The sequence below is a fragment of the Protopterus annectens genome, chromosome 7.part0 (assembly GCF_019279795.1).
Source record: "Protopterus annectens isolate FY-2018-M chromosome 7.part0, PAN1.0, whole genome shotgun sequence".
In the NCBI taxonomy this organism is placed as follows: domain Eukaryota; kingdom Metazoa; phylum Chordata; order Ceratodontiformes; family Protopteridae; genus Protopterus; species Protopterus annectens.
Window position 1 is genome coordinate 38,542,428 of NC_056739.1, and position 23,191 is coordinate 38,565,618.

At 39.7% G+C, this 23,191-nt stretch overlaps 1 protein-coding gene across 1 annotated transcript in view; it reads right to left on the reverse strand.

Annotated features, from left to right (window-relative positions):
• Nucleotides 1-23,191, reverse strand: part of ELAPOR1 (endosome-lysosome associated apoptosis and autophagy regulator 1) — an 885,667-nt gene that overhangs the window by 330,281 nt on the left and 532,195 nt on the right. Inside the window, exon 12 of the mRNA XM_044076128.1 lies at nucleotides 15,615-15,720. Within this exon, the coding sequence (XP_043932063.1) occupies nucleotides 15,615-15,720 (106 nt within the window). The remainder of the gene's footprint in view (nucleotides 1-15,614; nucleotides 15,721-23,191) is intronic.

Here is a 23,191-nt window from a genome sequence, read left to right on the forward strand (position 1 = left end):
GTTTAGTTCCTATGTTACATTTCATGTTTCGTGGTGGGTACTGCCTGACTTGAGTGTTTTTGTTCTTATGTTACATTTCATGTTTCGTGGTGGGTACTGCCTGACTTGAGTGTTTTGTTCTTATGTTACATTTCATGTTTCGTGGTGGGTACTGCCTGACTCAAGTGTTTTTGTTCTTATGTTACATTTCATGTTTCGTGGTGGGTACTGCCTGACGTGAGTGTTTTTGTTCTTATGTTACATTTCATGTTTCGTGGTGGGTACTGCCTGACTTGAGTGTTTTTGTTCTTATGTTACATTTCATGTTTCGTGGTGGGTACTGCCTGACTCAAGTGTTAGTATGTTACATTTTAGGGGCTGTTGTGGTTTAGGTAGATGATTTTTATAGCCTCAGCATACATGGATGGGGTGGGTTTATGTCTTTTTTTCTATATTGTGTGTGATTGGTTTAGTGTGGTGTTGTGTGTTACTGACAGCTCATTTGCTGTTCGTAGTGGCTTTATGTGACAGCTTTGCCTCCAACAGCATTGTATATCCACACCTCTTGCACATTGTGACAGTTTGTTAAGTAGTAACTGGTTGCCATTAAACATGACACAATTGCTACATTATCTCAGGATGACTATTTCAACAAAGTTAGTTATAGAGACAGTCAGAAAATGCAAATCCATGGTTTTAGATGCTTACTAATGTGGGCTGATGGGGTGCCTGTCAGGTTAGGAGTTGATTACTGCTCTAACACTAGATTCCCTGCATACAGCCTACATCAGCTGGACACAACAGAAGGTCAGGCTGCACATGGGCCCTGAAGAGGTTCTCATCAAAACTGCAACAGACCACTCAGTGAAATCCTGTGAGCACTGCTCAGCCCTAGACCATGAGGATCAGAACCCCTCTGCTCTCTCTCTCACTAGGACAAAGCAGTAGCATTAATTCAAAGCTGGCTCCTAAAAAGCAATGTTTAGGCTTTCCACTGACTGATAATCACTATGAAGGCCGGGGAATATGGTCGCTGTGCTCCTTTTCTCACAGAAGCAAAACAGAATTCCCAAGCTGATTTCTGAGAAACAATTCCTAGGTAAAACATGTGAAGGATTTATTTGCGAAAGCTCTGTGGTTCTCTTAAAGTCTTCATTTTTATAAGTGCCAGTGTTGTGGACTTCATTTCTTTATTTTTTACTAGTGCTTTTCTTTTCACGGTTCACTTTACCATGGTTTCCTACTTTGGTTTGTTCGGTTTAACAATTAAAACTAACCAAGCGTTTTTCAATCTACCATTACCTGAATTTTTAAAATGGCAGAATGAAAGAGAAGCACACAGCAGTTTTCTTCCCCAGATTTGTTGAACAACATTGTGGTCTTGTGTGAGGAAAAGATGCATCTGCTATTAATAACTAAAAAAGTTGCTCATTTAAAGGTAAAGCTATAAGGTCCATCTAAGGAACTCCTCAGATCTTTGTAAGGACTAAGAAAACTTCTGAATTCTGTCTAATTATTAAAATGAAGCTTTTGTATAAGGCTTTCCGTTAATAAGTTCTGTTCACCTAGCAGATGTACAGCCTTCAAATACATTGCTCAAAGAAAAAGGACAGTTTCCAAAGAGTCATGGTCACCCTGCATGGAAGGAATATGTGCATCACACTGCATCAGACTGCATGCATTACTATTGGCTGTGACCACCTGATGCATCACACTGCATGCATTACTATTGACTGTGATCACCTGATGCATCACACTGCATGCATTACTATTGACTGTGACCACCTGATGCATCACACTGCAAACATTACTATTGACTGTGACCACCTGATGCATCACACTGCATGCATTACTATTGACTGTGACCATCTGATGCATCACACTGCATGAAATTACTATTGGCTGTGACCACCTGATGCATCACACTGCATGCATTACTACTGGTTGTGACCACCTGATGCATCACACTGCATGCATTACTATTGGCTGTGACCACCTGATGCATCACACTGCATGCATTACTATTGACTGTGACCACCTGATGCATTATACTGCATGCATTACTATTGGCTGTGACCACCTGATGCATCACACTGCATGCATTACTACTGGCTGTGGCCACCTGATGCATCACACTGCATGCATTACTATTGACTGTGACCACCTGATGCATTATACTGCATGCATTACTATTGACTGTGACCACCTGATGCATTATACTGCATGCATTACTATTGGCTGTGACCACCTGATGCATCACACTGCATGCATTACTACTGGCTGTGACCACCTGATGCATCACACTGCATGCATTACTATTGACTGTGACCACCTCATGCATTATACTGCATGCATTACTATTGGCTGTGACCACCTGATGCATCATACTGCATGCATTACTATTTGTGACCACCTGATGCATCCCTAAGAGCAGGCAATTCCTGCTGCTTTAACTGGGGAATTCACAGCAATCATTTCTTTCATGTTAAAGAGCAGGACAAGATGAGCAGGACATTATTGCCTTGAACTACTCCGGCTGTCTATCTGTAGTACCCATATAGCATCATATCTAATGCATTTATTGCCACGACTTGAAGGAATGTGGAAACTGTTTCCCTTTTTATGGTCTACATGTCACACTTACCAAGATAAATCCTGTGTATCAAAAAATATGCAACAGATCTATTGAGATGGACTACATTTTTCTCTCAGGTGTTTTTGCACAGTACAGTATAAACTGCTGTCTGACATGTGACCCAGAATCCAGGGAAATCTCCTCACAGATCTGCAGGTTCTTTAACGACAGGTTGAAAGTGGTAAATAATATTGTGAATCATCTCCTGTATTAGGAAAAACCTTTCTTGAGCTACATCCAGCAACATGCCTAGGAATATCTTCCACTTGAAATGTGCAACATCTGATTCCTTTTTGTAGTTTGCTGTTCTTGGGAAATCAAGGAATGTAATAATCAGCGATATGTCATTTAAGAGGCTGTCTCAAAACTGAGTCTGAATTAGGCAGTCATCTTAACACGTGTAACTGTGAATGTTCTGCTTACCCAGTGTTACATCTATTGCATCAGACATTCGGGGAGCCCATGGGAGAAATGAAGAAACCAAAGGGCTGCAATTCGAACTGGAAATGCTCCTGAACCATATGAAACCTGAGAAATCTGTGATTGGGTAATGCATCTTCCAGATCTACAGTAACCATAGGACCTCTTCAGTAAATAAGAAAAGATGGGAATGGAGGGTCACCATCATAAATCTTTGCACCTTTACATTTTTGTTTATAGATTAAAGGTGCACAAAAGGTTAAAATCTTCAACTACCTGGGAAGGGTGATTGAGGAGGTCAAAGTTAGAATGATTGGGACTGCAGCCAACTGGCACAGAGCATCAGGAGTAGTGTATGACCTTCAAATGCCAAAGAAAATGAAACGTAAGATGTACCAAACAGTGGTGCAAGCAGTACTATTCTATGGTACAGAAACCAAGGCAATAAGGGCAGAGCAGCTGAAAAGGTTAGAGGTGATGGAGATGAAATGCCTGAGAAAGGTGGTAGGATGCACCCTGTGGGAGAGATGAAGAAATGGGGAAATAAGAGTAGAAGCCAAAGTATCTTCAACTGTAGAAAAAGTCAAGCAGCACAGATGACTGTGGTTCAGGTACATGTGCAGAAAAGCAGAAGACAGTCTGGTGAAGATGATTTGAGACAGACAAGAAGAAGTCAAGAGGAAATGAGAGCATCCTTGGCTGGATTGTGTGAGAGAAGACCTGAGGAAATCAGGCAGAAGTGCCAAAGAAGGTAGGAGAGAGGCACTGAAGGTAGGAGAGCGGCACTGAAGGTAGGCGAGAGGCACTGAAGGTAGGAGAGTGGCAATGAAGGTAGAAGAGTGGCACTGAAGGTAGAAGAGTGGCACTGAAGGTAGGAGAGTGGCACTGAAGGCAGGAAAGAGGCACTGAAGGTAGGAGAGTGGCACTGAAGGTAGAAAAGTGGCACTGAAGGTAGGAGAGTGGCACTGAAGGTAGGAGAGCAGCACTGAAGGTAGGAGAGTGGCACTGAAGGTAGGAGAGTGGCGCTGAAGGTAGGAGAGCAGCACTGAAGGTAGGAGAGTGGCACTGAAGGTAGGAGAGTGGCACTGAAGGAAGGAGAGTGACACTAAAGGTAGAAGAGCAGCACTGAAGGTAGGAGAGTGGCACTGAAGGTAGGAGAGTGGCACTGAAGGTAGGAGAGTGGCACTGAAATGAGGGAGATGGTGACAGCTGACACAACATCATAAACTCATGTAGAAAAATAGGAAAAAGGGGGTTTCTACTCTTCATTTGTTCATTTTAAACTTTGACATTAATGGCTGGTGTGCATTTGTTTGAAAATAAAAAATGGAATATTAACCTTTTTGATGATGTAGATAGAAACAATTTGCTCTTTTCATTTGCTTAGTTTAAAGTCTGGCATTAATGGCTAGTATGTATTTGTATGAAATAAACTGGAATATTAACTATTTTAACATGCTGCCAGGCAACCAGATTGGTGCTGTTTTTTTTTTTTGGGGGGGGGGGGCGTGCTAAATGTGCTGTGGATGAAAACAACTTTCCCTCTTCATTTGCTCTATTTAAATTCTTGTGTTAAGGACTAATGTGCATGTGTGTACAATAAATTAGGGTATTTGTTATCTAGTCAGTCTTTTTGTAAAATAATTTGAGGCTGACCCTCATTTCACAAAATTACCTTGCTTAATATTTTGGTCTGCAATACCCACTTGTTTGCCCAGCTTGCAGTTTGCCTTTACAGAACTAGTATGAATTTGTATGAAATAAGTTGGAATATCTACTATGGGTCCTGTTCATGTGAAACCAAACTGAAACTAATCCTGACTTTGCTGAATGCCCCTAACTTTGCCTCATATTTTGGTGTGTGCGTCATAAAAGTTGTGCTTTTCTGGCAAATCACTGAGAATTGCAGTCAGTAAGCATGGAGAGTGGTTGTGTACCCTCTTGTTGTCTGCTTGCATTCTAGCTTTACAGCACTCATGTGCATTTGTATGACATATGTTAACATACATAGTCTCTGGGTACTCCATGTAAGAAACTAAAACTGAAATTGTTCTTCATTTTGCAGAATGTCCCTGAATTTGCTTCTAATTTTTAGTCTGTGCCTCATATGATTTGTAGTTTTCTGGCAAATCATTGAGGACTGCAGCCACTAAATGGGGGGGGGAGAGTTGGGGGATTTGAGCAAAAGCAAGTTATCCTCTTGTCATTGTATAGTGTGGCTTTACAGCACTAATGTGAGCTTGTATGAAGTAAGCTTTGGTTATGGCTTGTGTGAAACCAAGTTCAAACTGTTCCTGAATTTGGAGAATGCACATGATTTACTCCCTTTTAATCTTTTCTGCATAAAATTTGTCATTTTATGGAAAACAACTAAGGACTACAGTCATTAAGCAATAACAAACATTTGACTTTCAATTTTAATATCCTTCAGAAAATGCATTCCAATATACAAATAGTTACTGTAGTAACTGAGTGTATAAGCAGATAATTAAAATCAGTCTCATTTTTGTTAATTTGTTCCTTATTATCTCTTGGTTCTGCCTCTGATTCTTGAGCTAACAGGTTGAGATGTATTATTTTTTATCACAGTCAGATGAGAAGAAAACAACCAAGATGGCTATAACTATTGAGCAGGGGCAGGGTTGCTGGTGGATAAAAGTAACTTACCTATTTGCATCTGCTCAGTCAGCCACTTAGCTTTATTTATTTATTTATTTATTTATTGCATTTATTTACCAGGAAAGTCCGCTGGGCCAGAGATGAGCCCATTTTCAGTGGAGGCCCAGGGAGAAAAGCTCCACATGTAATTACATAAAAGAACATATAATACAGAATATATCAGGTAGTGGTAGTACATTAGATAAGTGAATAAGAGCATACAATAATATGACATGAATTACAATACAGTAGTGAGGTGATAACATTGTATAACAGTGACACTGGTAGAAAATTGTTAAAATCATGATAGAAGTATAGAAATAGGAGGTGTGGATGGCAGATAAGGCTATTAGATGAGAGAAAAGATTGTATAAAGGAAATGGAGGCAGAAGGCTTAGAGTAGAGCTGGCACTGGCTAGTGTCAGCAGATGCAGTAGGGTTAAAGGAGGCAGAAGGCTTAGAGTAGGGATGGCGCTGGCTAGTGTCAGCAGAAGCAGTAGGTGTAAAGGAGGCAGAAGGCTTAGAGTAGAGATGGCGCTGGCTATTGTCAGCAGAAGCAGTAGGCGTATAGAAGGGAAGGGAAAAGAAAGTCTGGGTGTAGAGATAGGCTAAGATGGTTTTGAGGAGGGGGACATGTAATGGAATTGTGATTAAGGGTGCAGGTGCATATCCAATGTGATGAGGGGTGAAGTTTAAGGGACTTTTTAAAAGCAGTGGAGCTACTGATAGTTCTTATTGAAGGATGGAGTTTATTCCAAAGCTTGGAGACAGTGAAAGAGTAATACATTTGACCAGCTGAGAGCTTAGGTTTATCAGTATTTAGCAGCATTTTGTTTTCTGATCTTAAGTGTCAATTTGGATGGTAGATGGTTAAGATGTCAGTTAGGGCTGGCAGATTTCTGGGAAGTAAATGATTTTATGGGCAGTAGTAAGTTGTAGGTATGTGAGGTAATGGGGAAGTTCCAACCAATTAAGTTGATGTAGTGTGGAACAGTGGTGAGAGGAGAATTTAGCATTTGTAGCAAATTTGGCAACTTTATTGTAGCATGTATTGAGTTTAGTTTTTAGGGAGGACTGAATATTGGTTAGGATGGGGGCGCCATATAGGAGAGTAGGAAGCAGGAATGAGGAGGCAAGAGCTTTTTTTGCAGAGAAGGTGAGAAAGTAATTGTGCCTACAGAGGGCATCTAGCTTTTGATGGGTTTTTTTGATGTTATTCTGGATATGAAGGTCAAAAGTTAAGTTATCGTCAATGATGACACCGAGCAGTTTGGTACTGGAAACAACATTAATGACAGCACTGTTTTGGGAATGAACTGAAAAGTCAGACTTATTAACTGGGCTAGATTTTTGGGGGGTAAATATTATCAGTTTAGTTTTGTTGGGGTTAAGGGCAAGATGATTCTGTGCCATCCATGATTCAGTTGAGGTAAAAGCCTCTTGGGTAAGGTGCTGCAATGTAGAGGCGGATTTGGAAGAGCAGATAATGGTAGAATCGTCAGCATATTGAATTACAGTACTGTGGGTAAGAATTTTATGAAGGTCATTGATGAAAATACTAAATAAAAGGGGACCCAGTATGGAACCCTGGGGGACTCCCATGTTAGTGTTTGTTAAAGGAGAGGAGCAGCGTTGCCATATGGTAGCTTGTTGCCTATGACTGAGATAGCTGGAAAACCACTGAAGGGTGGAAGGAGAGGTGCCAAGGTTACAGAGTTTAGTAAGAAGGAAGTAGGAAACTGTGTTGAATGCCTTTAATAGATCCAGAAAGAGTGCAGAGACTATGGATCCATCATCCCTTGCTCTGTTAACAGTGCCCAGGAAGGGAATGAGAGCAGTGTTAGTGCTATGTCCTGGCCTAAAGCCATGCTGAGTGGGGGAAAGGAGGTGGTTTGTAGTCATGTGGCTAAGGAGTTGAGTGTGAATGCACTTCTCTAGTATTTTTGAGATGGGAGACAGAATGGGAATTGGCCGGAAGTTGGGAATGTCAGAGTTGTTGCCACCTTTATAAACTGGTAGAACATATGCCTTTTTACAGATATCAGGTATGCAGGATTCCTGAATGGACCTGTTAAGGAGGATACTGATGGGGTCTGCAACTGAGGAGGCAGACAGCTGTAAGAATTCTGCAGGTAGGTCATCTGGGGCATTGGTGCATGGTTTTAGTTTGTGAAGGAGCTTTTGTTTTGTGGAGGTAGGTATGGAGGACAGTAAGAAAGTTGGTAATGGAGCTGATGTGGCAAATGGCGTGGCGGGGTGTGGTAGGTTGGTGTTGATGGGTGGGAAGGTGGTAGTACGTTTAACAATACTATCGATGAAATAAGAATTAAAGAGAGAGGCTAATTCAGTGGGTGTTTTTTCTGCATCAGGGCATGGATTGTAGATTGTTCCAGGATGGAGTAAGGAGTTGATTGTTCCCCAGAATTTCTTGGGGATCCAGTGGGCATTTGTAAAAATTAAGCTGGAATACTTGTGGAATGGCTACTGTTTATTTGAAACAAAGGTGAAATCACACAGTTCTCAATTACCCCTGTGTTTGCTAAATGCCCTCAATTTTGCCTCATATTTTTGGTATGTTACTTATATACTTTGTGGCTTTCTGGCAAATTATTGAGGACTGAAGTCAAAATAACAAACATTTGAATTTCATCCTTAATATTCTTCAGAAATGCATGCTAATGCACAAGCATTTATTTTAGCTACTTTCTAAATATATAACAACAACATTTAAAATCTGTCCCTCATTCTGGGTCTTTGTCCTGCATTATTTTTGACTTTATCTTGATTCTTCCTCCAAGATATTGACAGCTGTCATTATTTTTACCACACTCATATGATATACACATAGCAAAGTGCTACAACTGTTGGGTAGGTGTGGGATTATCTGTGGATGAAAGTAACTTACATTTTTATAATTTAATCAGGTTAAAACAGTTTGGCTTTGTAATACTAGATTATATCTGACATAAATTAGAATACTTGGGCTATGTATTTGTATGAAAAAATTGAAATATGTTTTTGTGTCCATAATAATTATTTTTTACCACAGTTAGATATCTCAGATATACACAATCAACAAGGTGGCAAAGATTGTTGCCTATGGGAGGTGTCTGTTGAGGGTCTATGTTCGCGCATCAAATTACAGAGAACTGCTAATTGAATGTTAAGCAGAGAAAGTTTAATGTTCCAAAAAAGCTTAACAATGAAAAATAATTCATTGAATGGCCATAGCTGGCTAACATCACAAATGTAACCAACCAAGGTGGGAGGGGGGCTCACCCCTCACACCCCCGTAACTATACATACCAACTTCAAGATTGCACTACAGTGGGGTATAGAGCAAATTTTAAAAAGTTCCCTTCGCTTACCTTCTGCATCACTGTACTACTTCCTGGTTGTTGGCCAATCGATGCATTATTTTCCACTGTTAAGCATGTTCAGAATGTTAAACTTTAGCTGTTTAACGTTCAATTAATAGTCATTCGCTGTAATATTTTTTTCGATGTGTGAACATAGACTCGCCTGTGGATAAGAATAGATTATCCTATTGTCATGATCTAGTTAAACAGTTATTAGTGTGTAGGACTAGTATGTATTTTTGCAAAACAGGTTGGAATACATTACTATGACAATTTTTTATCACAACCAGACATTTAGTGAAGTACAATGATTGCAGTTCAAATGGTTTTAAATTAGGAAGATGAACTGAAAAGAATATGTGCATTTATGCATGAACCCCCAAGAAAAAAGTGTGGGGGGCACCATATTCTGAACAACTGCTCAGGGTCCAAGGTACACTTAATCTGTAGATATCTAAAAGGTTTACCTTTATAAAGGTGATACACAATCGGGCGAACAGCAAGTGTTCACAAGGCTGTTTGCAAATTGCAAACGCCGAAAGAAAAAAGGTTTGAATGTGCAATGAGCGAATGCACAGTGACATTCGCTCATTGCACATTCGACATTCTGGGGCGGATTTCACTATAGTGGGGATCAGAAAATGGTCCCTTTCCCCACTGTAGTGTCATCTCGGAGTTAGAATAGTAAAGTAGGGGGGGTGCAGTGGGGCTTGCCCACCGGCTTTACACTTCTTTTTTTTTTTTGTGTTTGATATTAATGATAAAAAAACAGTGAATCTGCTTTTCGATTTGCTGTTTTTCGAACATTATGGACTGTCAGCGTTTTCACTTTCATGGTTACGAGTCGCTCATATGAGCATTCGCACCACTGTGAATTGCCTTTATAAAGGTAAACCATCTAAAACATATACTAGATGTACTGCATACACAGTTCACGAGGCCTGTCAAATGCAAGTGTGGGTAGGTTACAGTCTGAGGAGTTGGATGATGATGATGATGAGTGAATGACGCAGTGCTAGAATGAGGAAAGATGAAGTAAGGGTCCCAAAGATATGGCTTTGGCATTTTGCTCTTTCAAAGTGGTGAGTTTTCAGAAAAGTCAGTAGGAACTTACATGCTTTAGATGGAGGGAAGAAATTCACAAAGCCTGGGCCTCGAATTCAGAAGCAGAAGCAGTGATCTATGCAGTGTAGGTTGAATTTGGAAGCTTCCAAAGATGGAAATGAGCTATCATGATTACTGAGGTTATAGGAAGGGGAGGGGATGAATAAGTTTGGCAGTAAATGGTGTAAATGTTTGAGTGCACAAAGGTTTGAATATTGAGAGAACAGTAGATGTTTACTCCTCTGCTTTACTGGAAACTGTACTTTTACTTAGTTACTTATGCTAACTCAGGTAGCTGGGCTGATCCAAGGACCTCCTTCAGCCATGACCTACCCACAAGATGGTACAGTCTGCAGTTTCACATGGCATTTGTATATACAAGTATTAGTAATGCAATGCAAATATAGGCAACATTAATAGTACATCACTTTGCTTTAGTTGCTTCAGTAATACATGGGACTGCTAAACAGAATTCTTTTGGTTTCTCTGTATATTTTGTCATTTTATTACAAAGAAATATTATTGTAAACAAACAAATATCCTTAGTACTCTTCATTTTATGTGTATTTTTTTTTGCAGTTTTGAACATATGTGCATTTTGCCATATACATTGCTAGCATGAAATCAGGTAATAAATTCTGGTTTTATACGAGAACAACAATTTATGCTAACTTTTAATTTTATTTTATTACTAAACCTAAAATGGCAGGCATACTAAGGAGGTGAGACAACGTACAGAGCCCCGTTTATTCCTCTGTCAGGTTGTTTATTATTATTTTAGTACTTTATCCAGGGCTGGTCATATAATTGACACACACACTTCTGCATATTTTTATGATAAGGCTGTGGCCCAAAGCTAAAGAGAAGTATCATTGTCTGAATGGGGGAAAGCAAACCCCTATGGCACAAAGAATGCACTAGGGTGTGCACTCACTAGCAATGAAAGCATCAACAGCACAGCAAAGGACAGAACTACCCTATGGCTCACAGCACAGCATAGGGAGACTGTGTGCCACGATACGAAGGACACCAGTTAAGTTCAGCGTGATTCTAGAATGCACTACATGATCAGGCTATGTGGTCACTGATAATAAAGGGCAACAGTGCCATGGGGAGAGGAGTGCATTACTTAGTGATAGAAAGCATCGGCAGACCCAAGTGAAATCACTGTATGCCATGTTGTAAAGGGATGGGTAGTAAGCATGTAACCAGGTATATGCACTGTAATGGTATGTGCTCACACTGAAATCACTGTATAGCATGTTGTAAAGGGGTGGGTAGTGAGCATGTAACCAGGTACCTGCATTGTAAGGGTATGTGCTCCCAATGAAATAACTGCATACAGTGTTGTAAAGGGGTAGATAGTCAGCATGTAACCAGGTATCTGCACTGTAATGGTATGTGCTCATACTGAAATCACTGTATACCATGTTGTAAAGGGATGGGTAGTGAGCATGTAACCATGAATCTGCACTGTAAGGGTATGTGCTCCCAATGAAATAACTGTATACAGTGTTGTAAAGGGGTGGGTAGTGAGCCTGTAACCAGGTATCTGCAATGTAGTGGTATGTGCTCACACTGAAATCACTGTATACCATGTTGTAAATGGATGGGTAGTGAGCATGTAACTAGGTATATGCACTGTAATGGTATGTGCTCCCAATGAAATCACTGTATAGCATGTTGTAAAGGGATGGGTAGTCAGCATGTAACCAGGTATCTGCACTGTAAGGGTATGTGCTCCCAATGAAATAACTGTATACAGTGTTGTAAAGGGGTGGGTAGTGAGCATGTAACCAGGTATCTGCACTGTAATGGTATGTGCTCACACTGAAATCACTGTAAACCATGTTGTAAATGGGTACTGAGCATGTAACCAGGTATCTGCACTGTAAGGGTATGTGCTCCCAATGAAATCAATGTATAGCATGTTGTAAAGGGATGGGTAGTCAGCATGTAACCAGGTATCTGCACTGTAATGGTATGTGCTCACACTGAAATCACTGCATACCATGTTGTAAAGGGATAGGTAGTGAGCATGTAACCAGGTATCTACACTGTAAGGGTATGTGCTCCCAATGAAATCACTGTATACCGTGTTGTAAAGGGGTAGGTAGTCAGCATGTAACCAGGTATCTGCACTGTAATGGTATATGCTCACACTGAAATCACTGTATACCATGTTGTAAAGGGATGGGTAGTGAGCATGTAACCAGGTATCTGCACTGTAAGTGTATGTGCTCCCAGTGAAATAACTGTATACAGTGTTGTAAAGGGGTGGGTAGTCAACATGTAACCAGGTATCTGCACAGTAATGGTATGTGTTTCCAATGAAATCACTGTATACTGTGTTGTAAAGGGGTAGGCAGTCAGCATGCAACCAGGTATCTGCACTGTAATGGTATGTGCTCCCAATGAAATCACTGTATACCGTGTTGTAAAGGGATAGGTAGTCAGCATGTAACCATGTATCTGCACTGTAATGGTATGTGCTCACACTGAAATCACTGTATACCATGTTGTAAAGGATTGGGTAGTCAGCATGTAACCAGGTATCTGCTCACACTGAAATCACTGTATAGCATGTTGTAAAGGGGTGGGTAGTGAGCATGTAACCAGGTATCTGCACTGTAATGGTATGTGCTCACACTGAAATCACTGCATACCATGTTGTAAATGGGTAGTGAGCATGTAACCCGGTGTCTGCACTGTAAGGGTATGTGCTCCCAATGAAATCACTGTATACCGTGTTATAAAGGGGTGGGTAGTCAGCATGTAACCAGGTATCTGCACTGTAATGGTATGTGCTCCCAAATAAATCACTGTATACCACATTGTAAAGAAGTGGGTAGTCAACATGTAACCCGGTATCTGGACTATAACGGTTTGTGCTCCAAATGAAACCATGATACCATGTTGTAAAGGGATGGGTCGTGAGCATGTAACCAGGTATCTGCATTGTAACGGTATATGCCCCTAGGGTAATGGCCCTGGAGCCTTTACAAGCCTAGCCCATAGGATTACCCTGGCATCGTGCCACCCAACCTTAGTTCTTAGTACCTCTGATGAGTAGAGCCCCTGGAGTGATCGCTGGGGTGAATTTTCTATTTCCCATCCACTCATCAAAATTTCTCTTGAAGCAGGCCAGTGAGGTGCTCTGTTTGACATGTATGGGAAGTCTCTTCATAGCATGGGCAGTCTGTGGGTTATGAACCTGTACCTACAGCATGTTCTGTTGATTGTGGTAATGAGGTTGAGGTCAATGGAGTGTGTGGTGTGGAGGGATTGGGATTTCATTATATGTATCATTTCTGACAGAGCTGGGTCAGACATGGCTTTGTAAGTCAAGCAGAGATCACCTCTACATAGGTGATATGAGACAGAGATTAGCTGGAGTTTTTTTTTAGTCTGTCCATATAGGACAAATGTTTAAGGCCTAGGATCCTCTTTGTGAGGTACTTTTATGGCTTCTCCAGTTGTTGCAGGTATTTAATGAGGTACATGCCAAATGGGGCACTGTACTCAATGATTGGCCTAATGAGGGAAGAGTAGAGGGAGACAATGACCTATTTCTTCCTGGATGCAAAACCCTTAGTAATGAGATGTGCAACATATAAGGACTTTCTGACCACAGTGGCAGTGTGATGGTCAACGGAGAGGTTGCTGTCAACCTGTGTTCTCAGATCTCTTATAACACCTTCTGTGTTCAGTGGACTACCATCTATGTGGTAATTCATGGGAACTGTGTTTTTCCCAAAGGGGATGACGACACATTTTTTGGTATTGAACTTAAAGCCATGATTCTGACACCAGTTGTTGGTCTCAGTGAGGCATTTCTGTAGGATGTCAACATCACTTGGGGAGTTAATAATAGCTCCCAACTTGCAATCATCTGAGAACTTTGTCAGACAGAGTCCCTTCGTGTTGGCCTTGACTTCTGAAAAGTAGATACCAAACAGGAAAGGACCCATGTTACAAAGAAGTGGGTAGTGAGCATGTAACCAGGTATCTGCACTGTAATGGCATGTACTCCATATAAAATCCCTGTATGTTGTAAACGGATAGGTAGTGCGCATCTAACCAGGTACCTGCACTGTAATGGCATGTGCTCCCAAAGAAATCACTGTATACCATGTTGTAAAGGGATAGGTAGTGAGCATGTAACCAGATATCTGCACTGTGCTGTTATTTGCCCTTATTGAAATCACTGTGTGCCATGTTAAAATGGCACAGGTAGTAAATCTGCAACCAGGTAACTGTACTGTGATGGTTCATGACCCAAAATCACTGTATTCAGTGTTGTAAAGGAATAGATGCTGAGCATGTAACCACGGCACTGTGACGGTATGTACCCCCAGTGAAATCATTGTTTGCCATTTTGTAAACAGATGGGTAGTGAGCATGTAACCAGGTCTCTGCTTGATGATGGTTTGTGCCTGCTGTGCTAAACAGAGATGAGTGAGGAGTGTATGACCTGGTGTCTGCATCATGATAACTTTTATACAGCCAGTGACATCACGGAATACCAATATATTCAACCCAGGTTTTGTATGCTGAAGAACTTCACCATATGCCATACAGTGAGGGACACAGAGTGTGTAACCTTTGTCCATTGTGATGTCTTCTGTTCTCCTGTGGCATCATTACATACCATGATCTCTAGGATAGGTAGGGTGTGAATAGACCTGTGTCTAAATGTAGTAGACTGTACCACTATATCCCACGATGTACTGGGATGAGCTGGAAGAGTATAATCTGATGTCTACACTATGAATTAAGGTCTGTGCCTGTGAGGGCCACTGTGTCTCTTGTTTGGTACTTTTTTTTCTCTGCTCACTTCTAGGACACAAAGTCTGGATGTTTATACTACAGCAAAGCTCCACCCATGATGGTATACACTGGGATAGCTCACTAGACTGGTAAACAGGAATCAGGTAGGTTACTGGGTTGTTGCCATGGCATCAGAAATCAATATCTGGGATAGGGATGAAGAATTAAAAATGTGTCTGACTACTTGAAGTGCTGACCCATGTGGGTAAAAAGTTCCACCAGGATTTTCCATTTAGTGTTCACTGGATAACTGAATAAATACACAAATCTGTTTTACATTCAAAACTAGTTAACATGAAATTATCAAAAAATGCTTCCATTCATCTGCTGTTATCCTGAAAGGTTCAAAAGGAATATAAAATGTGGGATATTTAGTTTAAGTTTTTCATGAGGTACTATACAGAAAATCTGAAAATACTACAGGCAGATAAATGGCTCAGAATATACTTACAAACTGTTAACAATAAAACAATAAAAGCCAGTGATATAATTAAGCATACACATAAAGGAGGCTTACTAGCCACCTACACAAAGTGGTGCGCAGCTTGTGAAATAGTAAAGCTGTATGACACACATTAGTTCATCATTAGGTCACAAAGTAGCATGGACCACTGGATAAACAAACTTACCACCATGAAGTACAGTTCACAAGCTTCTGTACATAACATCTCAAAGACAAACGATAACTGCCCTATTTCTCTGTTCTCAGAAACCTGTGTTATTGATTGTGGAGGCCTACAATTAAGGAAAAACAGACATTATTATAGGGAACTGCTAGTAGCTGTTTTGTGCCCGCCACCAATTATTAAATGTTGTGCTCAGGAGTTTACCCATAAATAAACATACACATCTCTAGACACTTCCTAGGCATATTTATCATCTGATTATATGAGCAAACGGCTGTCAAATGTCTGGGGTTCACTGTTGCATTCTGGGGTTCACTGTTGCATTCTACTCTAAGTTACTACATACCATGTCACCTGCCTTCTTCAGATGTTCTACTTTACTCAGTGCAAGAATGGTTTCCTAGGGTCCAGCTGTATGTATTTAAAATAACTTTTAGCTCAATTTTATTTCATTTTCTTTATGTATTTATTACTCTGTTTGTTTACAAAGTAGGTGGACAGGCCTAAAGCCCTTTTCAGCCATGACCTGGGCTCACTTAAGACCAAGTACACCAGAAATTTGTCACTTATATTTACAAGCTGTACAGTTAGATTACAGTAGTGTTAAGTGCAAAACTGGGGCATAACACAAGAAATAAAGAGTAAAATGTATGGAAAGAAGAGTGTGTACAATACACTATTTATAAAGTAGGCTAAACAATGCTTAGGCATCAAGTGTTAGGATCTCCAACAGTTTATGCAAACAGATACATAGTTTCATAGAGTAAAACTGCATTCCCATACATGCAGTTACATCATGTTAAGCAGTGTCGCTGAAACAGCTACATTAACAGTTTGAGGAAGCTTCAATATAAATCATACAATGGTTACACAGCAGTGTGGTATATATATTAGTAACATTATTTTATTTAGTATTTATTTATTTTTGCAAGGTAAATTCCCCTGCATCCTCACATCCCTGAGTGTTAAATATACTAACATGGGGGTACACAAATCTGGAGAACAGGTATAGTGGTAGAAAAAAACAAAACTCATCTTCTCCCACTTCTCTGAGCCAATTAACAACCTAGCTGGTGTCGCTGTATTGAAACAATGACCAAAGTAAATAGAGGATATTTCTCTTTCAACATTTCAAAACACAACACAGCAGAATGCTCACACACACACACACACACACACACACACACACACACACACACACACACACACACACACACACACACACACACACACACACACACACACACACACACACATACATATACACATACACATCACATGCACACACATCCCTACACATCACACACACACACACACACACACACACACACACACACACACACACACACACACACACACACACACACACACACACACACACACACACACACAGACACACACACACACACATATCCCTACACATCAGACATGCACACACATCCCTACACATCACACACACACACACCCTACATATGACACACACACAATTATTTTTTTCTTCACCAAGTAAATGAGCTGATTCTAATGAAGCATCTTCAGCCAAATTATAGAAAAGTAACCAAAAAAGGTACAACAAACAGTTTAAAAGCTGACAAGCTGCAGTACAGCCTATTCATGCAAAATATAGACACTTATTTGCCTTGATGTTCCATTAAAGCATTCAACCTGTCCAGTGCACATGTAGACAAACTGATTTAGGTTGCCTTTTTTAAGTTAGTTATTGTAACAGTGCTTAAAAGATGTGGTTTAGGGAGGCAGAGAACTGAAAAATGTTTTATCTATAATAAAGCAGTTTTTTTCCTTTATTCACCGTCTTCAACAAGAGACAGTGCACTGGGTGCTCAGTAAGGTCCTTGAGACTCGTTGAATGGAGCAAGTCAGAGAAGGCCAAGAGTTAAAGGTCCCTGCACACAACACATCTAAGGTGGTCTAGGAAGTAGTTTGCTTTAAACAGGAAATGATAGTGATTCTTATTTTAGGACAAAGTGTTTTAAGCACCTTTGTCGCACAGTGGAGAGCTCTGCTGTTAGCTACACAAGTAGGGATCTCAACTCTCAGGAATATTTTGGTTGATACAGGAAGATGTTTTTTTTTCTAAGGCTAGATATGCTGTAGGCTTATCTTAATTATTTATTTTGAAGCACAGAAAATCCTTCTGGTAAATACAGGAAATAATACATCAATTATCTAAGGTGCATGAACATTCAGGTTGTGCCAAATTGTGCTATTTGTTGTCTTTTCATGTGCCAGCCAAACAGAACAGTCGTAAGTTTAGACAATGCACTAGAATAGTATGTTACTTTTTTAAGTTAATCTGTAGCTGCATTTTTCTGAATAATTCATCCCAGATGGTAAGGTGAGATTTCATATGAAAGTGTGCAGTCTTGAGACTTAAAGCACTGCAGGGCCAAATGTATTTAGCTTGGATGTTACACAGCATGCCTGCTGGATGAATGCCGTACTCTGGACTGTGGTACACATGAAAAGTTATAACCACATTCAGACTGTACTGCACAGCGCAGCATGCAGATGGTTTGACGGGTGTAGCCACGATACTGCAGCTAGAGCAGTGCTAATATGACATAATAACGTACTGCTTACATGTATTAGCACAGCTGTGTGTGATGTGGGGAGAAGGTACAGTTCTGTCACTTAACAGTAACTCTGGGGCCAATGAAATGTGAAGTCCAGTTAACCCAGCACTAAAGCATTATCTACTGTAACCTATGTACTAGAGCTTTTCTCCCCAGGACTCCATTGAAAACGGGTTATTTTGGCCCAATGGACTATCCTGGCTAACCAACTGCAAATAAATAAATAAATAAATAATATTACTTAGAACCTGTCGGTTGCTGAAACAACCGAAATACACTGCAGTTATAAACTGCTTAAATACTGCACTGAGTAATAGCGGGTTAACACATTTCTGAATTCCAGCAGGACAGAGCTGATTTCAATAAATTGCAATGATATAAAGAAAACACATCTGTTTAAGTACACTCAGCGTTGTATTAAATGTTTGACTAATGAGATCATTGCTACAAGAATTATAAAAACATAACGGATATTGTCCAATGGCTGATGCCAGTCCCCTCTGGTTCATCTTTTCAGCAGACATGACAGTGGGCTTGAAGGAATGCAGTTTCAAGACATGACTATTAGGGGTGCCTGGTTATATAAAAACAGAGTGCATCATATGCTTTGAGAGTGCATCATATGCTTTGTTTTTTTCCAGAGCAGCACAAGCGAGACAAATAAGCTATTTCTCAACAAATACTCAAGATGAAAGCTGTACAAGAAGCCAAAGGTAAACCTACATGTGAAAACTGTAAAACTAGCTATATAAAACGGGATACCCTGACGTTACAATGTCACAAGAATTCTGGGCAAATCCAATAAATAATGTGAGAACAAAGGACTAAAATTAGGGACAGTTTCCTTTTTGTTACTACTGCTCTAATTTACTAAAGAAGTTAATAGAACAGTAGATCATGCCTCAATATACATTTTCTGAACAATGAGAAGTAGGTGTGTGTGTGTGTATATATATATATATATATATATATATATATATATATATATATATATATATATATATAGGGATGGGGCAAACTGTGATGTAAAATCAGGGACATTCTACAAAACTGAGGGTAGATGAGTGGTATGCATCATATGCTTAATCTCTCAAGCACCATTAGACAGCATGCCATCCAATGAGTGATATGAGCCAATTAGCATGCCATTCGATGAATGGTATTATCCCATTAGACCGCATGCCATCCAATGAATGGTATGATCCCATTAGACAGCATGCCATCCAATGAATGGTATGATCCAATTAGACAACATGTCATCCAATGAATGGTATGATCCCATTAGACAATATGCCATCCAATGAATGGTATGATCCCATTAGACAACATGCCACAAAATGAATGGTATGATCCCATTAGACAACATGCCATCCAAAGAATGGAATGATCCCATTAGACAGCATGCCATCCAATGAGTGGTATGATCCCATTAGACAACATGTCATCCAATGAATGGTATGATCCCATTAGACAGCATGCCATCCAATGAATGCTATGATCCCATTAGACAGCATACCATCCAATGAATGGTATGATCCCATTAGACAGCATGCCATCCAATGAATAGTATGATCCCATTAGGCAGCATGCCATCCAATGAATAGTATGATCCCATTAGACAGCAAATCATCCAATGAATGGTATGATCCCATTAGACAACATGCCATCCAATGAATGGTATGATCCCATTAGACAACATGCCACGAAATGAATGGTATGATCTCATTAGACAACATGCCTTCCAACGAATGGTATGATCCCATTAGACAACATGCCATCCAATGAATGGTATGATCTAAGTAATACATTTATTAAACATAATTCAATCAAGAGTTGATGTAATAATGTATAGAAAATGGTGGGACGGGGGAGGAAAGTAAGTACATATTGGATTGGATACAATCAGCTTTCCTTACATATACTTACACAGAGGTAACTATTGTTTTAAACTGAATGCTGGGAGTCTTGGATGACCTAGTTGCCTTTATAAGTAATGCTTAAAGCTGAAGAAATGAACAGTCCAGACACACCTGAGATAGCGTAAAACGAGTTTATTATAAAAAACAGTATATAAGTGATTTCACCTGCCCAGTGCAAGGCTTTTTCAAGTATGAAACAACAACTACAATTCTACCATTAAAATACCTTTTGCCCTCTAAAACAGCACCAATTATTTAAAGAAACAGAGATTTTTTAAAAACAAAATATTTGTATAAACATATCCACCCCTTTATATACAACACTATTTTACTGCAACCAAATCCATATTGTTTAACACAATCTATTTAATGTATATGTTCAATAAACATTGTATACATCTCATGTTATGGAAAAAAGATATATATGACCCTAAGAAGTCTATAATTTCTTTGCTTTTTTCACCAAGTATGGCTTTATAGATATATGTTCATTAAGACCCGGGGCATTAGTTGTGTTGAGTTTTAGTTGCCAGTAGGTCTCCCTGAAGCTCAACCAGTTCTCCCAGTCCCCTGCCCTTGGGTCCCTAGAAACATGTTCCAAAATGCCAAAACAAAATCCTACATGACTAGGTTGATTACTAAGATGTCTATAGAGGGCATTGTTTAAATTTTTCTTCTTGATGTTATAGATGTGTTCATTGGAGAGGTGAAAGCACTTGTATACTGTTTTTTAGAATAAACTCATTTTAAGCTATCTCAGGTGTGCCTGAACCAGTCGTCTCTTCAGTATTTTTTTTTTTGGTAAACGGTTCCTACTATTTCTCTTGTTATTTGAATGCTTAAAGCTGCATAATTTGACAATATGACTGCACTGATGACATATGCTAGAGCTGCTGTACCTGTTTATATCTCACCTACACAACATGGTTTTCCCCCAGAGCATAGTACCACAACAGCCCTCATTTCATTCACAAACGCTAACTCCAAGGCCACAGACAATCACAAGTTGGTCTTGTGTCTCTTTCTTGATCTCTCCAAAGTTTTCAATACTGTCTCCCACCCTATTCTCCTTTCTAATGTCTCTCAACTCAGTATTTCTGCTCCTACTATTTCCTGGTTCCAAAGCTACTTCTCCAACAGACAACAAGCTGTTAAATGTCTCTCCTCCCTCTCCCACTTTCTCCCCATTAAGATGGGAGTCCCTCAAGGATCAATACTTGGTCCCTTACTTTTCAATATTTTCATAGATCACCTCTACATTTCCTGTCCACAATCATCCTAATACAGTATGCAGATGACTCCACAGTCATCACCACCTCCGATACTCTCCCTGACCTATTTACCCTAACACAAAAGTCTTTCAACCTTATCGAAACATGGCTCTTAAATAACCAACTCTTACTCATCCCAGAAAACACTAAACTTCTACTTTTCCTTCCTAAATCACTGTCTCAACACAAATCAGCATTAACCATTACATCCCTTAACAACACTATCATACGGCTAAAATCCATACTAAGCTTTCCGGTGCCATTATAGATGACCAACTAAAGTTCGACCTTCATGTCATACATCTCAAACTGGAAACATAAAAAATCTTGACAAAGGCCCATGAAAAATAGGTACAAATCAGTATGCTGATTAACACAAAATTTGCATACACAATTATGCAACACCACCCACTTTAGTGGAATTGTGGGATACCAACTTTCAAACCCTAACTGAAGAACAGACAACCAAAATTTGGCCCCAGCTCAGACCCTGTAGTAAATTTTTTTTTGACATGTGTAGCAATGATGTTCACTGGGAAGGGAAAAAATGATGAACCTTAGGATTTTGTTTTTGGTGACTTGCAGTATGTGGGTTTTGTGGTAAAAGTGCAGCATTTAATGGTAGGAAATATTCTAACCTTAGCAAAAGAATATTATAGTTTGCTAGGACCTCCAAAAGTCATTCTCCATGGTCTTCTGATCAATGGCGTAGCTTGAGTTTGTGCCACCTGGGGCTGACTTTCTGTTTGCCACCCCTTCCACCCTCACAAAATCATGGTGGAATGGGGCCCCCCATACACAGCCCACTCCCCTGTGCAGCCATTCCAATGTCCCATTACTTGGGTATTTTGCCCCATTTACCATAAACACTGTAATGTGTGTACTGCTTTACTTGTATGATGATTATTTGGATTTCATTTAAAACTTTTATTTTACATTTTATAGCACAAACACTAATATACATCTGCTAAACAAAGCAATACAGTCCCACAATGAAAATAGATTTAGCATTAAAATTTCTCTGTCCTTGAAACACACATTCATTAAAACAGCATTGAAACCCACATTCAAAGAAAATGCATCGGGCCAGTGGCAGATAAGGATTAACTTTGGGCTGTTTTCAAATCATATGCCCCTTGAACACAAAACATACATGTGTTCTTTGATACACCTTCCTGATTGTATTATATTATATTACTTGTATAATACAACACACTTGTTAAGCATGTTTTAAATGTATTGTTTTGAACATTTTTTCAGTAAGCAATGAAACAAAATGCATGAACCAATAATGACAAAACTGCCCAATTCAGAACATTTCCATCATAAAAGTTTATTCACACTTCTACAATACACCAGTATCAGTAAACATGCACAATCTCTGCAGAAGTAAAAGTCATCTAAATAATTCCACATTAAAGAGATCTGTAACTAATGAAGAGGTTGCTGTTGCAAACAACTTTATATTTCATTGTTTCGTATACAAATAAAGTGTCTGTTGCCCTTGAGAAATAAACTGCCTATGCTACATTAAAAAAATGATAAGGCAGTAATATTGCAATAGGGAATGGATGACAAACTGATAACAGGTTCAAAGTTACTACATATCTCTGCCAAAGAAGACATCCTCAGGACTGCAGCATCCACCCCTTCAAAAGTACTACACAGTACAGTATCAGCAATCTATCTACATGTTGTGGGAGTAGAACCCACAGCCTTCTGCATCAAAAGCAAATATTTTACCTGTTATGCTACTAACAACACAAGCAGACTTGGCATAATCAGCACTAAACTTC